Source organism: Lissotriton helveticus, chromosome 9 (genome assembly GCF_964261635.1).
Source record: "Lissotriton helveticus chromosome 9, aLisHel1.1, whole genome shotgun sequence".
NCBI lineage: Eukaryota > Metazoa > Chordata > Amphibia > Caudata > Salamandridae > Lissotriton > Lissotriton helveticus.
In genome coordinates, this window is record NC_136070.1 from 221,650,030 (window position 1) to 221,665,612 (window position 15,583).

The 15,583-nt window shown below is 48.4% G+C and overlaps 1 protein-coding gene across 5 annotated transcripts in view; it reads left to right on the forward strand.

Moving 5' to 3' along the window:
- DORIP1 (dopamine receptor interacting protein 1) overlaps positions 1 to 15,583 on the forward strand; it is a 93,802-nt gene that overhangs the window by 42,389 nt on the left and 35,830 nt on the right. For all 5 annotated transcript variants that reach the window (XM_078659748.1, XM_078659749.1, XM_078659747.1 and 2 more), the window contains exon 4: positions 3,757 to 3,846. In XM_078659748.1, the coding sequence (XP_078515874.1) occupies positions 3,757 to 3,846 (90 nt within the window). The remainder of the gene's footprint in view (positions 1 to 3,756; positions 3,847 to 15,583) is intronic.

The window sequence follows — 15,583 nt, forward strand, 5'->3', positions numbered from 1 at the left end:
CCGACAGTCACACATCTCACCGGGCAAGACAGGGAGAGCACTCTCAGCGTGAGCGGGAGCGGGACACCGTCGGCGGATGCAGAGCGGCAGGACTACTCCTCAGTGGGTGTCAGTCACCTGTCCAGCGCCTCTTGTTGTCTGTCTGTCTCTCGGGTGGCGGCAGCAGGAATCCAGGTCCGGGTCCATTATCACGGGGTCCGGTGCTCACGGCAGTGAAATCAGACGGGTCGGACCCCTCCGTCGGACTGCCACTGCTCGACTCGAAGGTGGGGGTGATTCGTCGTCTTCTCCTATGCAGCTCACCGCCTCCGGGCAGGTCTGGGAACCTCAGCAGGTAGGAGCTGTTAAAATCCAGTTACTTGTGCAAATCCAGTTACTTGTTCAAATCCGGTTACTTGTGAATTGCGTTGCTCGAAGCGGTGAAGATGCTGCTGGGTGCTAACAGGGGTAAAACCACCAAAGGTATCCCAAGCACTTGGAGCTCTTACGAGGAGCTCCTACCCGGCGGCCATCTTTGTACAATATTGTTACATTGTTACATTTATGCCCCATGCTAACTGGTCTAGAATAGACATAGCCCAGGTAAACATCTATGCTAGGTGGAAAAGTGAGAATGAGACCTAAAATATTAATTGCGAGAGTCTCAACTACCCTAACTGCATAGCCTTAATGTGTGGCTATCCAGGTGGACAGTACCCCGGAGGGTCTACACCTCCCCCTTATCAATTGCTGCCTTAGAGTAATCTGCATAACCTGTACACTTGGCTCCCCTAATCAGTCCGTTTTTTTTGCAGTAAGCGGATATCATACTGATCTATAAATGAACTCTAGTCAAGTTTGGCCTTTAGGCCAGCAGTGCTCCATGACATCACTTTAATTGTATTTGGGGTTAGTGGAGTACCTGTTGGTTCCACGGCACCATCTAGTTCATTGCACGCTTCCAATTGTGTATCCACCTGATCTGTTCCCCCTGCCATGGGATTCCTTACATAGTTGTTAAACCAGTTAGAACCAGTACTGATGCCTCCCCCCTTTATGACCCATTGAGCCTCAAATGCTGTCAGAATTGTGCAACTCTTGACTAGGGATGTAAAATTCTGAAATGGGACCAGCTATGGTAGACCAACCACATGCTGTCGGGTGGGTTGAGGGGTGGGGGCTACCATATTGACTCCACCACTGATAATGGTATCTGGATAAGAGTACCTTATTGAAGAGTATGTTCTCTGGCCTCCAGTAGTTTTAGGTTTTGCCCACTGCCATTTCTTTCCACCAACAAAGAGGTCGGGGTCACCCACGTTGTGCCGGTATTCATTTCCAGCCCCTATGCCATTAAGTCAATCCACTCTCTCCAATGCGTCAAATCTGTTGGCTATCGGTACCTTTTATACCAAAGTGTATGGCATCCGGGAGTTAGAATGCCCCTGTATTGGAGCTCCACTCAGTGGTGTTGCGGCAAAAGAATTAGATGTACCATATAATGGGGTCTATGGAAGTAGCCCAAGGGTAAGAGTGAAATGGTGGAACTTGGCTCCTGCATATCTGATTTGCATAACTGAAAATTATAGGCAAACTGAGGGTTCCTAAAATATATTATAAAACAGTTGCCAGGCTGATCAATACGGCCCTTCCCTATCCAATTCACCTTTCGAGTAAGAAGGATGCTGCCAGCCAGTGCAAGGGGAAAATGTTTATTTCAGTGCAAACACTGGCTGGCGGTAAATTAATAATCTGAAGTTTTAAATTATGGGCAATGACTGCCTCAGACAGGGCTCCTACTTGATTATCCAAAGATTGGTTCCTCCCAACATTTGTAATAGAAGAGCTCCTGTGATTCGGCAATCAGACCCGGTAGGGCCCGAGGGGGAACCCTGTGGCAGCCTCGGGTGTCTTTTATAATCCAGCTCCACTGCCTGGTGCGGAGACTCTTGTAGTTTAGTTGTTGCATAAATCTATTGGCACCAAACTGGGCATGGCAGAGAAGGAGTGCCATATTAACCCTTGTGGTAGAATGCCCTCACTCTCCAGCAACAAAATAACACTAGGCAAGGGACAAGCCAATAAACTTCATACCCAGTCACTGTCTCTCCAATCATGGCTGTTTACAGTCCTAGTGTTTGGACTTTTGTGGGTCTCCTTTGACCGCATGGAAGTGCTGACCTTGCTCAGTAGTCAGTTAACCAGTGCCATCATCAACAAGAAATAGACAAAGCTTTGTGTTTAGTGCTCTGAAATTGTTTGTGCGGAAGACTGCCTTCAGAGTGCTGTCTCCTTTTCATAGGAACCGGAATAATTTTCAAGCCTTTACAGATGAGGAGCCTTACATCAAGTTCCTTCCCAGCAAGTTCCGTCCAAGGGTGCATTTGATGTGCCCCCCAAAGTTGATCTTTTAGCTTCCATCTGAAGCAGGCTATATTTTTGCCTGTATTTCAAGTTACCCAAGGGTATGGCGTAGTGCTTACCACAGAGCTGCAGATTCTCGGCAGGCTCAAGGGATTAGGCCTACCATTTTAAAGTTAAGACAACATCAGGCCCATAGAACCCTTCAGGAGGTATTTGATGGGTAGAGTGACCTTTTCTCACATGGGTAAGGAGGCCATGTGTCTGGACTCTTACAGGAAGAGAATCTTCCAAACTGGAGGGAGTCCAGGAGACCAGCCAACACAATTTTGTCCAGCACCTTCATAGCTAGCTATAGATGGACTTTCTGGCTCAGTTTTCTAAAAGTATATCTTCTTGCTTCCAGACTATGCATATGGAGGGTTAAAGTTCATACTTCACGTGTAAAAAGAGGCTTTTAACCAGAAGCTGCTGATCTTCGGGGACATCCACTACATGGCTTCCAGGGCCATGAACTTCTGCCATGCACCTGCAGTTGTGGCTCAAGTATTTGCACCATAGGCAGAGGAAAATGTCATTGACCTCCCGTTTGATAAGAAAATCTTGTTCAATTCCTCAAAAGATGATGTTCATTTAAAGTTACATGGGACCACAACTGACTAAGCTCTACGACTCTTTTAGATGTTGTCTTAAACAACAAACACCTGCTTGAAAGTTATTACTTTGCAAATAAATAGTGTATATATATATACATAAATGTACATAGTATAATATGCTGTTTATTACCAATATTGAGTCTGGTGAGAGACCACTACTATATAGTATACTTGGGTGTGTTTTCCACAAAAAAAAATATATATATATTTAATGTATTCAACCAAAATCCGGTTGGAAGGGATTACATTTGTATAGTAAGGCAAAATCTCATTGAAGAGGCCTCGTAATTGTCAGTTGTTGACATATGCTACATAATTCTAATAGGCATTATGTGAAGTAGTAAAGTGTTTTTATAATGTCGGTTTTGCTTTACTTTGTTAATAAATCATAAATTGACTTTGCATTATAGTAATAATCGTTTAAATGCACATTTGTTCTAAATATTGCGTTATTCAACTATATTCTCACTAGCATGGCGTACATGAGGTTTTTGAATCCTTAGTGGTTGACTTGTCAGCAGGAAGAATGTAAGCCTTGGCATGCTCTTTCACCAAGCACATAATTTATTCCTGAGAAACAGTGCTGTCCTCTATGCCATCAATAAAATTAACATTGCTGTATACTGTTCTTTGGCCTAGTGTGGACATTTTTTCTGAAGTTTTACACTGCTCTTTTTTTGGTAGTTGTTGAAAACAAGCCTCTTTCGTTAGTTGAGAAGGGTTCCATGCTTACTGTGCTTCTCTCAATGCTTTCTTTCAGTCCTCCGCATGAAATTCCTCACAGAGACTTGATTCAGCTGGCAGTGGATGAGCTTTTCTGTTCCAAGTTGGAGCTATGCGATGAGTTCGGGTAGGTGTTTGACAAAATGCAGCTGTTCTTATGTGTTGTTTAAATGCTGACTGCTTTAAAGAGAATTTCAATTGCAAACAATGTTTTATGTTCATCTGGCAACCTTTTGCTGCCAGTAACTGATAATAGCCACAAGGCTAATACATGTAGACTTACTTTGTTCAGTCACTTTAGAGCAACACAGTTAACGCATGGTAAAGTCTGTCATTTATCACATTGATATTGCTCACATGGATCAACCCTAGAAGTGATATCGCACTCGACGAAATTGAGACTGACAGGGAGGGTAGGTATGCCATCTCTAAGATTAAGGGGAAAGGTATGGAGTTTATTATTGTTAACGTATAGGGTCCCCATTTCGATCATCCACAATTCTACAGAGAGCTCCTTGTGTGCTTGCAAAGGTTGGCATCGTTCCAAATGGTTTGGGGCGGTGATTTTAATTGCACCCTTAACCCAGCCCTAGACCGGCCCGGAGGTCTCATGCAGCGTCAATCATTAACTGCTAAAGCCTTGGAGGGCGCAATCACAGAGCTTAACTTGGTAGATGTCTGGGGCTCCAGATGTAGCGAGGTGGTGGGTTCACGCACTACTCTGCCCCGTACAACCTGTACACCAGGATTGATTATTCGTTCCTCTCGGCTCTCCTCTCTCAGCGACTCACACTTGTGAGGTGCACCCACGCTCCTACTCAGACCATTCACCTATACAATTAGAATTTGTTATTCCTCCTTGGTCGTATCTCCTTAATGAAAATGGTGGTCCTTCATCGGTTCCTGTTCTTGTTTCTGAATACACAAATGATCCTCCCAGCTCCCTTTTTCAGAAGTCTTAAGTCCCTGCTGGTTCATTTAGCCTGGGCCGGTAAACAATCTCGGGTCTGGCAGGATATTCTCACACTCCCCTACTCTATGGGTGGACTTGGTGCCCTAGATATGGAACTTTATTATCATGCAGCACAGTGTCCGCACACTTTTACTGGCTGCATCAACAATCCCCTCCTCCGCATCTGCACATAGAGAGGGGCACTACTGCGCCCTCCCCATTGGCTGCTTCTCTGTTCCAGGCGCCGTCTAGACGTGCAGGTACCTTAGACTCTATAAATACCACCACACACGCATGGCAGAATTTATTGAAATGGCAGGCGGCCTCTATTTTGTATTCGCCACACACACCTGTTGAATGGTGCCTTTGGCTGCCGGTGGTCACTGAGCCGGGAGTGTTGCATGCCTTGTCGCTTCTTGATTTCTCCCAAATAGGTGACCTCTTTGAGGATGGGAGGGGACGGCGCTGGGATGAGATGATCTTAGAAGACTTGATACTACCCCACTGACGTTGTTCCATTTCTATAGGGTCAGGCATGTGCTCCACGACATTCTTGGAGAGGAGCTGTTGGAACAGCCGGAAGTCGCTCCTTTCTCCCTGCTATTGCGTGCATTGTCCCCCCATAAGGTCGTCTCCAATATTTACGATCTGCCTAAGATTATTGGAAGAATTATTTCATCAAAGCCAGGCCGGAGTGGCAAACAGATCTGGAGGTCACATTAGACAATGACACATGGCGTTATTGCTGTGAGGCTACACGGAAGGTCTCCCTGAACGGGCGACACCGTCTTATACATTTTAAATTTCTCAATAGGGTATATTACACTCCGATGCGCTTACATAGATATGGACTACGGAACACTGCGAGATGTGATAGATGTGGTACGCATCCCTCAGGCTTCATTCATCTAGCCTGGCTGTGTCCAGACATAGCTAACTACTGGATAGCAATTTTCCAAAAACTTAGCGAGATCACAGTAGAATCTCTGAATCAGGACCCATTACTGGCTCTACTAGGCTACCTTAAGGGTATACGAAAGGATATAAGACGCTTGTTAGACATGGGATTATTAATAGCTAAGCGTGGTGTTGCTATGCGTTGGGCTAGAAGGCCACCTCCTACTATGGCGTAATGGTCAAAAGATATGTTTTATATTGCAACACGCAATCTGAACTATACAGTGATCTTCTCCTCCCCGAATTTGCCCTACGAACTTCTGGAGCTTGTTCCAGAGCTTTCTAGATGGCAAAGAGTATGAAGGTATCTGGAAATCTGCTGCCTCCTGCCTATGGGGGTGGGACCGCAGGCAATGCTAGGCAATTACAGGCTCAAGGTGTCTGAGCGCCATCTTGAGGTGCCAACTACGTGTATAAAGTCTGCAATCCGTCTCGGGGTATTGCTTCTGCGCTGTCTCCATAGGTAATTTCTAGGTCACTCCCCACGGCTCCTCCTGCCTGATCGAGTCTCTGCCCCACTGTGCCGCTGCTGCCGAGGGTTCGACGCTGCTGTGTTCCGGTAACTGTTTTGTCCCCTTTGCACTGCCAACCTTTTGTTCCCCGTCTGTGCTTTTGCTTTTCATCCTGTAGCTTGTTACTGCTTTACTGTATTTTTAGGCGCTCCTCTGTGCCCCCGCTCCCTGCTTCCCGCCGCTGCTCGCCCCCTTTTTCCTTCCGTATCCCGTGCCTTAGCCCATTGGCCGCCCCGTTCCCGCCTCCAAGCTGCTCCTCCCTCCCACTTTGCCTCTTATGGAGGCCGCGCAGCGGACGCGCCAAAGGCGCGCCAAAGGCAAGCCCGTCTGCGCCCGTCAGTGCCGGGACCGCGCCCAGCGCCAGTTCCCATGGCCCCCGCCGAAGCCAGAAAACCCGACTGAGATATGACACCGCCGCCCTCCACGCACTCAACACCGGACGACCACCCGCCTGCCACCAAGCCACCCCGAAGCGCACCCAAGGACCCTTCATCTGCCTAGCCTGCAAATTCACCTGCCTCCGAACATGCACACCGCCTGCCAGACCTAACAACAACCACCTCAAATGCATCCTCCTCAACACCCGCTCCGTCCACAAACGAACTCTGGGACCTCCTCGACACAACAGCATCGGACGTCGCCTTCCTCACGGAAACCTGGATGAGCGCCTCCTCAGCCCCCGACATCGCCATAGCCATCCCAGACGGCTACAAGATCACCCGGAAGGACCGCGTCAACCAAACCGGAGGAGGAATCACCATCATCTACAGGAACACCATCAGCGTCACGACCAACGCCGAAGACCCACTCTCCGCCGCCGAACAACTACACTTCCAGATCCACACCGACCCCAAAACCACCCTCAGAGGAACCCTCGTCTGCAGACCCCCGGGCACGCGCTCACAATTCAGCGAAACCATCGCCGACTTTGTCAGCCCGCACGCACAAACCTCACCAGAATACATCCTCCTAGGGGACTTGAACTTCCACCTGGAAAACAACAACAACAACGACAGCAACACCACCACCCTGCTAGACAACCTGGCCAACCTCGGACTCTAGCAACTGGTGAACACCCCCACCCACTACGCCGGCCACACACTCGACCCCATCTTCTCCGCCAGCAACCACATCTCCTTCAGCCATTCCACCGGACTACACTGGACCGACCACAGCTGCATCCATTTCACCTTTAAGAAGACCACATCCCACCACCACCCGCAACAGATCCCCCGCAGAAGCTGGAGTAAAGTCACCACAGACCAGCTAACCACATCACTGAGCCAGAACCCACCAACCGACACCTCTGACACCAACGACTCAGCCCGCAACCTCGCACGATGGATCACCGACTGCGCCGACGCCCTTGCTCCACTGAAGAACCCCCCAGGCAAGACCGGCATCAGGAAAACCACATGGTTCACCGACGCCCTCAAAGAATCAAAGAAATCCTGCCGAACTCTCGAGAAATCCTGGCGCCACGAGCGAACAACAGAAAACATGTCAGCTCTCAAGAACGCCACTCGCAAACACCACCAGCTGTTCGCACCACCAAAAGGACAAAAGTTCAAAGAGCGGCTGGACAACAACACACACAACAGCAAGGAACTCTTCAGCATCGTAAAAGAGCTCTCTAACCCCATCGCCAGCAACAATGACATCACACCGTCGCAAGACCTCTGCAACTCCCTCGCCACGTTCTTCTACCGCAAAATCACCGATATACACGACCGCTTCAGCGCCCAAACTCCGCCACCACTCACCAAACCAACGCCCCCCACCACCACCCTCATCACCTGGACCCCCATCAGCACTGAAGACACCACCCACGTAATGAACACCCTCCACTCTGGCTCCCCCTCGGACCCATGCCCTCACCACATCTTCAACAAAGCCGACACCATCATCGCACCCCACCTCCGGAAAGTCATAAACAACTCCTTCACGTCCGCCACCTTCCCAGAAAGCTGGAAGCACGCAGAGATCAACGCCCTTCTAAAGAAACCCACAGCGGACCCTAAAGACCTCAAGAACCTCCGCCCCATCTCTCTCCTTCCCTTCCCGGCAAAAGTCATTGAGAAGACCGTCAATAAACAGCTGACTACATTCCTCGAGGCAAACCACTCCCTCGACCCATCCCAGTCTGGATTTCAAGCCAACCACATCACCGAGACCGCCCTCATCGCAGCCTCCGATGACATCAGGACCCTGCTGGACAAAGGGGAAACAGCCGCTCTCATCCTCCTAGACCTCTCGGCCGCCTTTGATACAGTCTGCCACCGCACCCTAATAACCCGCCTCCATGACACTGGGATCCAAGGAAAGGCCCTGGACTGGATCACCTCGTTCCTCTCTAACAGAACCCAGAGAGTCCGCCTCCCTCCCTTCCGCTCCGCGGCCACCGAGATCATCTGCGGCGTACCCCAGGGCTCCTCGCTCAGCCCAACCCTCTTCAACATCTACATGAGCCCCCTCGCCGCCATCGCACGCAAAAATAACCTCAACATCATCTCCTGCGCCGACGACACCCAGCTGATACTCTCCCTCACCAAGGACCCAGCCACCGCCAAAACCAACCTCCAGGAAGGAATGAAGGACGTCGCGGAATGGATGAAGCTCAGTCGCCTGAAACTGAACTCAGACAAAACGGAGGTCCTCATCCCTGGACAATCCCCATCCGCCTGGGACGACTCCTGGTGGCCCACAGCGCTGGGCACCGCACCGACACCCACAGACCACGCATGCAACGTAGGATTCATCTTGGACTCCTCACTCTCGATGACCAAACAAGTCAACGCCATCTCATCCTCATGCTTCAATACCCTGCGCATGCTCTGAAAAATCTTCCGATGGATCCCTTCCGAAACCAGAAAGACGGTCACCCAGGCCCTCGTCACCAGCCAACTGGACTACGGGAACACCCTATACGCAGGAACCACAGCCAAACTTCAGAAACGACTTCAGCGCATACAGAACGCCTCCGCACGACTCCTCCTCGACATCCCCCGTCACAGCCACATATCTGCCCACCTAAGAGACCTGCACTGGCTCCCCATCAGCAAAAGGATCCCGTTCAGGCTCCTCACCCACGCACACAAAGCGCTCCACAACATGGGCCCTGAATACCTCAACAACCGCCTCACCTTCTACACTCCGACCCGCCAGCTCCGCACCGCCAGTCTCGCCCTCGCCACTGTCCCACGGATTCGCAGAACCACCACCGGAGGTAGATCGTTCTCCTACCTGGCCGCCAAGACATGGAACTCCCTCCCCGCCCACCTATGTATGACCCAGGACCACCTCATCTTCAGGAAACACCTCAAAACCTGGCTATTCGAGCAGTAACAGCACCCCCCCCTCAGCGCCTTGAGACCCTCACGGGTGAGTAGCGCGCACTATAAATGCATTGATTGATTGATTGAATTCCTGCATATGGACGAAATGTGCCCCTTATACAGGGGTTTAGGGATAACTTAAGATGTCTGGGTCCCATCAATGTATAACCCTGTTGACTTGTGTTCTGATATTTGTTACATCTCCGGAACTGAGCGTATGTACACTGAGACTGTTTTAAATTCATATTATTTCCTTTTTTATGGTTTATCATGTGTTTTTGTTTGCAAAACCCAATAAATAAATAAATAAATTAAAAAAATATATATCCTACTGACAGTCGCCAGTAGGTATTTATAGTTAGTTTCCATAGGAAGAGCATTTTATGTTTTGCTTATAACTTTGGCTTTGGTTGATGAATCTTAATGACATTTTTCAAACAAATTCTTTCTTCATATCAGCTCCTGTGTTGAAAGTTTGGGGGTGATTCGAGAAAAAAGGGGGGTCCCAAAACGTGTTTTGTCCATGTTAATTTCCATAGGAAACTTTAGACAAGGCTACAGGTCGAACGGATTTACCCCAAATGTGGCAGGTAGAAGAGTCTTGGTCTAGAAAGCGCGTTTTTGTTTATTTGGTGTAAATCCGTTCAGTAGTATTGGAGAAATATCAAATTTTACAGTTATCGCTATTTGGGAATTCTGCCATCTGATTGGCTGAGGCGTTACGGGCACAAGCTTGCTGCTTATTGACTGCGAGCTGTTGCAATTAGGAAGTGTTGGCAGCCATTTTGTGATTCCGTTGAAACGAGTAAGGGGAAAAAAAGGGCGAAAAGAGTAGGAAACAGGAGGATAGGAGCACTGTAACCTCTGTGGGGGAGTGCGAAGCGAAGTAGTCACTCCTACTGGTCTGAAAGTGCGGTGTTGCTCAGGCTGACATGGTGCTGAGATGCTGCTACACTCTTGTATGAAACCGAGAGTCTAAACCGTCAGCTCATTGCTGTAAAGTGATGTGCTCTGGTCTTTGTAGCATACGTGTGCAAGTAGTGTTAGTAGGCGTTTATACCATACAGGGAGTGGAAAGCAAACTACTCTCCCCTACTGGTCTGAAGACTCTGGGATTAAACAGTGAGCCTAAACTGTGAGCTCATTGCCATAAAGTAATGTACTCTAGGCGCTGTAGCATACCTGTGGAAGTAGTGTTAGTTTGCATTTATACAATACAGGGAGTGGGAAACTAACTACTCACCCCTACCGGTCTCAAAACTCGTGGGTGAAACCATGAGCTCATTGCTGTAAAGTCATGTGCTCTGTGTAGTATTCCAATATAAGTCATAGTAGAATGTTAGTATGTAATGCTACTAGAATGTAAGTATGTAATGTTAGAATGTAGGGCTGTCATTAGGGGAATCTTGGGGAGTTTGTACACCGTGCTGGAGAAGACGGTTGACTTGCTGTCTACTCCTGTTGGTGGCTGTTTAAGCGGTCTAGTTTTCCTGCAAGAAATCTACTTATCGGATCCACTGCTGTCTGCCTCTTCACTACATAAATTTGGTGATGGACGGGAGTGGGTAAAAAGAAGGCAGCACGTACCAATATTTCGAGCTTCCTTGCATTCTGCTGAAGACTACTTTTCTTCGTGAAGCTGGTTCTACTCATCCCAGGGTAGTCGGCTCATCGAACTATGTCATTCGACCTCTGGTAGGATTTATATTTTTTGATTTTGGGCTTCCTCTGCCTCTTCACTACACTCTGGTCACTGTACTACACGTTTGCAAGTAGTGTTAGTATGTGTTTATACTAATTCTGTAGTTATGCAATAACCAATGCATCATGGCCCTATGGAGCACCACCTCCCAGGTGCAGCCCATACAATGTCCCGGGGTGTGCATCCGCTGGACATTTTATGTTTTCTATTACAGGGCGGGAGCATGGCTTCCACCCTGTGATAGCAAATCATTGTTTGCCTCGTTCAAGCGAGAGGAGGAAAACCTCGTATCTCTTCAATAAAGCGGATCTGGATGGTAAAAATGGAGAGAAAAAAATGAAGCGGGTCTCACTCATTTAAATGAGCCCCCTGGTGGGTAATGTTCTGGGGCCAATCCTATTATTATATTGCGGGGTCTCTGCAGCACTCGGGACCTTAAATCTCACATGTAAATTAGGCGCGGGAGTGCACAGAGATGTTTTGCAGCCTAGAGGATCGCCACGTCCCCTGGTATTGTTTACTAATTGTTCGGGGGTGGGGTTTCGAGGCCAACTCCAGTCCGGGGATCGCCACCCTCCGGGGCTTTATTTAAATATGCAGGGTGGGCCTCGTTAGTCCCTGAAGCCTCAGTGGCCCTAGACAGTTCCTTATTGGTTCTGTAATCACACGGGCAGTACTCATGGTCTTATAAAGTGATACACTCATAGAACCCTTGCAGTTGTAGAACTACCCAGGCTTCATTTATGTAATAGTCTTTTGATTTATATTTGGTAGGTGCACGGCAAAATTACAAATGTTTCCCTCATAACCTCCTATCTACCGCCCATTTTCACAATAAACTACAGACAAGTGTTGTCAGAAAAACAAGACCCATACACTTACTTATTTATTGGGGGGAAAAAAACCTTTATTAAAAGAACACAAATAAATGGAAACGCAACTTTATTCGAACAAACAACAGTATAACTTTAACTAAGTGGGTGGGTCTCCTCCAGAAGCAGTGTACAAAACCTGCAAGACAAAAAAGAAACATAAGTATGTGTGCCATGTCCAAGAGAAAAAGAAAGGTAGTCCGAATGAAAGGAAGAAAGTGAGAATGGGACAGTGAGCGAGCGAGTTGGTGGAAGGGAGAAGGGGAGGGAGAGTCAAAGGAACAGAGGGAGGAGGAGACAGAGCATCGGCCTACTGCACCCAGCCCTCACTGTTCACCTCCTGTCACCCGTGTGTCTGGGACTCTGGGGTCCGCGAGAGAGTGCTGTCCAGCAAGTCCTTAAAATGAAACTGAGATATGAATGAGGCCAGAGATTACATTATTATCTACGGAAACATCGCTTGCCTGCACCTGTGCACCCGGGCTGTTGCACCCCAGCCCCTTCCCCCACACTGCGCTCAATTGCAGCTCCTGCGCACCAAGGCTTCACTGCTCACCTGCCACCACCGGTGTGTCCAACGACGTGCCTGTGTGAGCTTCGACTCCGGGGTGCCTCTCTCAGGGTGGCACAGCAGGTCTCCGGTTGGGGACGGTGTCTTGATACCACGATGGAAGGTGTCGGAATGCCCAGGGCATCATCACGGGCGGAGCACCCGCTCCGCCCATTTTGGTGCAACCAACTCAGTGTCTGAAAAGGGAGAAATAATATAATGCTGGACATGTCTTGAGGTAAATGAAGGTTTATTTCAAGCTTAATAGAGAACACCAGTTGAGTGCATCCTTCCTTCTTGAAGTACGATCTACCAACTGTTAGTGGTAATCGTGGAGTTGGAGTGCATGAGAATACACAAGGTTAAATAATGTTATGCCAACGTACACATACAAAGGAACAGAGCGCATGCTAGAAGCATAATGTGCATGTGTAATGCAGTGGCGCAAGCCTGTGTGCATGTACACTTAGTAATCAGCTCACTACAGTGCCCCAAAACCCAATGCCACATGTCGGTAGGGCAGCGCTGCCTGCTGGCTCAGGCCTACAGGACAGTCCAGCAGGTCCTTAAAATGAGACAGAGATGTGACTGAATGAGGTCAGATATCACATCGTTAAATCACGGCAACATCGCTTGTTCGCACCTGCGCACCCAGGCTGATGCACCCCACTCCTCCCGCCGCACCAAGCTCAATTGCAGCCCCTGTGCACCCAGGCCCCCCTGCTGTCATTGTTGTGTGTCCAAACACGACGACCAGCAGGGTACACAATTCAAATCGAGTTTTGAATGCCAGGATGGTGTACACCTCATGAATCCCTTTTTTTTTATTGCGCATTGTGATATGCGAGGTGGATGCTGCCATATCACCTGAGGCAGTGTGGAAGAACTGGGACATGTGGCGGCGGCGTTATCCTATTTATACGTACGGAAAGTGGGCTGGGCGAGCGTATGCCAGGCCACTGTAGGGGTGTGAATAATTATTCCGGGGACCTGGGCATTGTTCAGTTCCTGCCTAGCCAGGTAGTGTACTTATTTGTGTGTCTCTGTTGTAGTTTTGAAGTCGCACAATAAGCAATTTACATTAATGTAGCATGTACCGAGAGGGCGGCAACTATCGCTAATGATATGCTGTCCGAAAACATTGAATGGCCAACATCACGTCGTTGTCAAGCTTGTGGATATGCGCAGACACGCATGTCAATGGTGTGCGATATTATTGAAAGTGTTGCTATCGCGAAGCGCACACATGTGAATGTGCTCGGATGGAGGGAGGATCAGCAGTGAGGCTACGTCATACACAGTGATAACGCTCATTACAGTCAAGCAATGCATGTAAAACGTGAATCTGAAAGTCTCACATATGACATACTACTATACTGGTAAAGCCTGACAACAGAGCATACTGCAACACAAATCTACACATTACTCTTTACTGTTCGTCACATGTGATCTAGGATGTGCACTCTGCCCGTGGCTGATACCCCTACAAGTCACCAATACCCAGGCTGAGCATGTCATGAGTGATGTAATATGTGACGTTATCAGCAGTGCATTGCAGGCGCACGAGTTATAGTTAGCTCAACTAACTATAACGGGCGAATTTCTCTGGTTTTATGAGTCAAATGTCCAACTAACTATAATGTCCCTGAAACCTATGTTTTTTTCAGTGAATATATATATAATGTGTGTGTGTGTGTGTGTATGTATATATGTGTGTATATATGTATATATGTGTGTATATATATATATAGATATAGATATAGATATAGATATATATATATTTCAATAAAGCTGGTTCGTCTCTGAGTTCCCCTCTGGCCTCCGCCCATTTCTTTGTGGATGGGTGTTCCTTCATGTATTATACTCCAGCCAGAGAAGTATTTCAGATGGCCCTGCTGCATAAGTAAACCTGGACTACTAACTGGCAAACCATCGCTTTCGTGGCGACGTCTTGGCTCGGGGTACCGAGAGGTCCAGTGTTCACCCCCCTGCTCAGAACGGCACCGGTGGAGCGAGGTAATTTACCTCCATTAGGACGCTATGCGTAATAGCTGTCCCTGCCGAAATGCTCATCTGAGTTTCGAGGTAGCAGCGGACCGAGGGGACCCAAGGAGGAGCTGGTGGACTTGGGCAAATACCAGCGCGCAACTTCAGTACCTACCTGCATTTTCTGGATGTGTCTCCGGGTATTCAAACAGCATTCCCCACACCGCCGACCCAGTTTTCACTCACATCGTGCATTCTGGGAGTTGGAGTTCGGACAATTTACACGACAGCCAACAGGTGAGCTCCACTAGCAGGGGGGCGGAGCTTCCAGTCTACATACGAAAAGGATGCGGGAATTGGACATTACTTTGGAGCTGCTCGTGCAATGAGGGGCGCTGAAGAAGGCTCAATGCCGAAATGCATTCGCCCGTCAGCATTGCTTTGTCTGCCTCAATAAAGCTGGTTCGTCTCTGAGTTCCCCTATGGCCTCCGACCATTTCTTTGTGGATGGAGATATATATATATATATATATATATATATATATATATATATTCTTCACCAATTGCCCGAATGCTTGCTCAGGGCATTTTGGTGGGAAAAAAAATAAATATATATCAGAAATTCGTGCCATTGTGGAGTGGCTTCCTCAATGCTCCAGGGCAAATGTTGGGAATAATAATGCGCGGCAGCCCGGCCGCGGAGGATGCACCGCCATTAAAGCATAGAGGTCTGCAAGGATGAACTTTTCTTTCCTGTTGTCAGCACAAAGGTATTTACAATGCAAACTGGCACGAATTTCTGAGGCCCACTGGAGGGCTTGTAAAATGATTGAAAATGAACCTGCAAGCACACAGAAAATTATCGCTGCACCATATGAGGAACTACAAATCCCAGCAGGCAAGAACTTTGGGTGAAGCCCGAAGGCGGGCGAAATGACATTTAATTAATGCAGGGTGTGCAGCGTGTTACTGTGATTCTTTCAGGCTTCCCTCGGAGG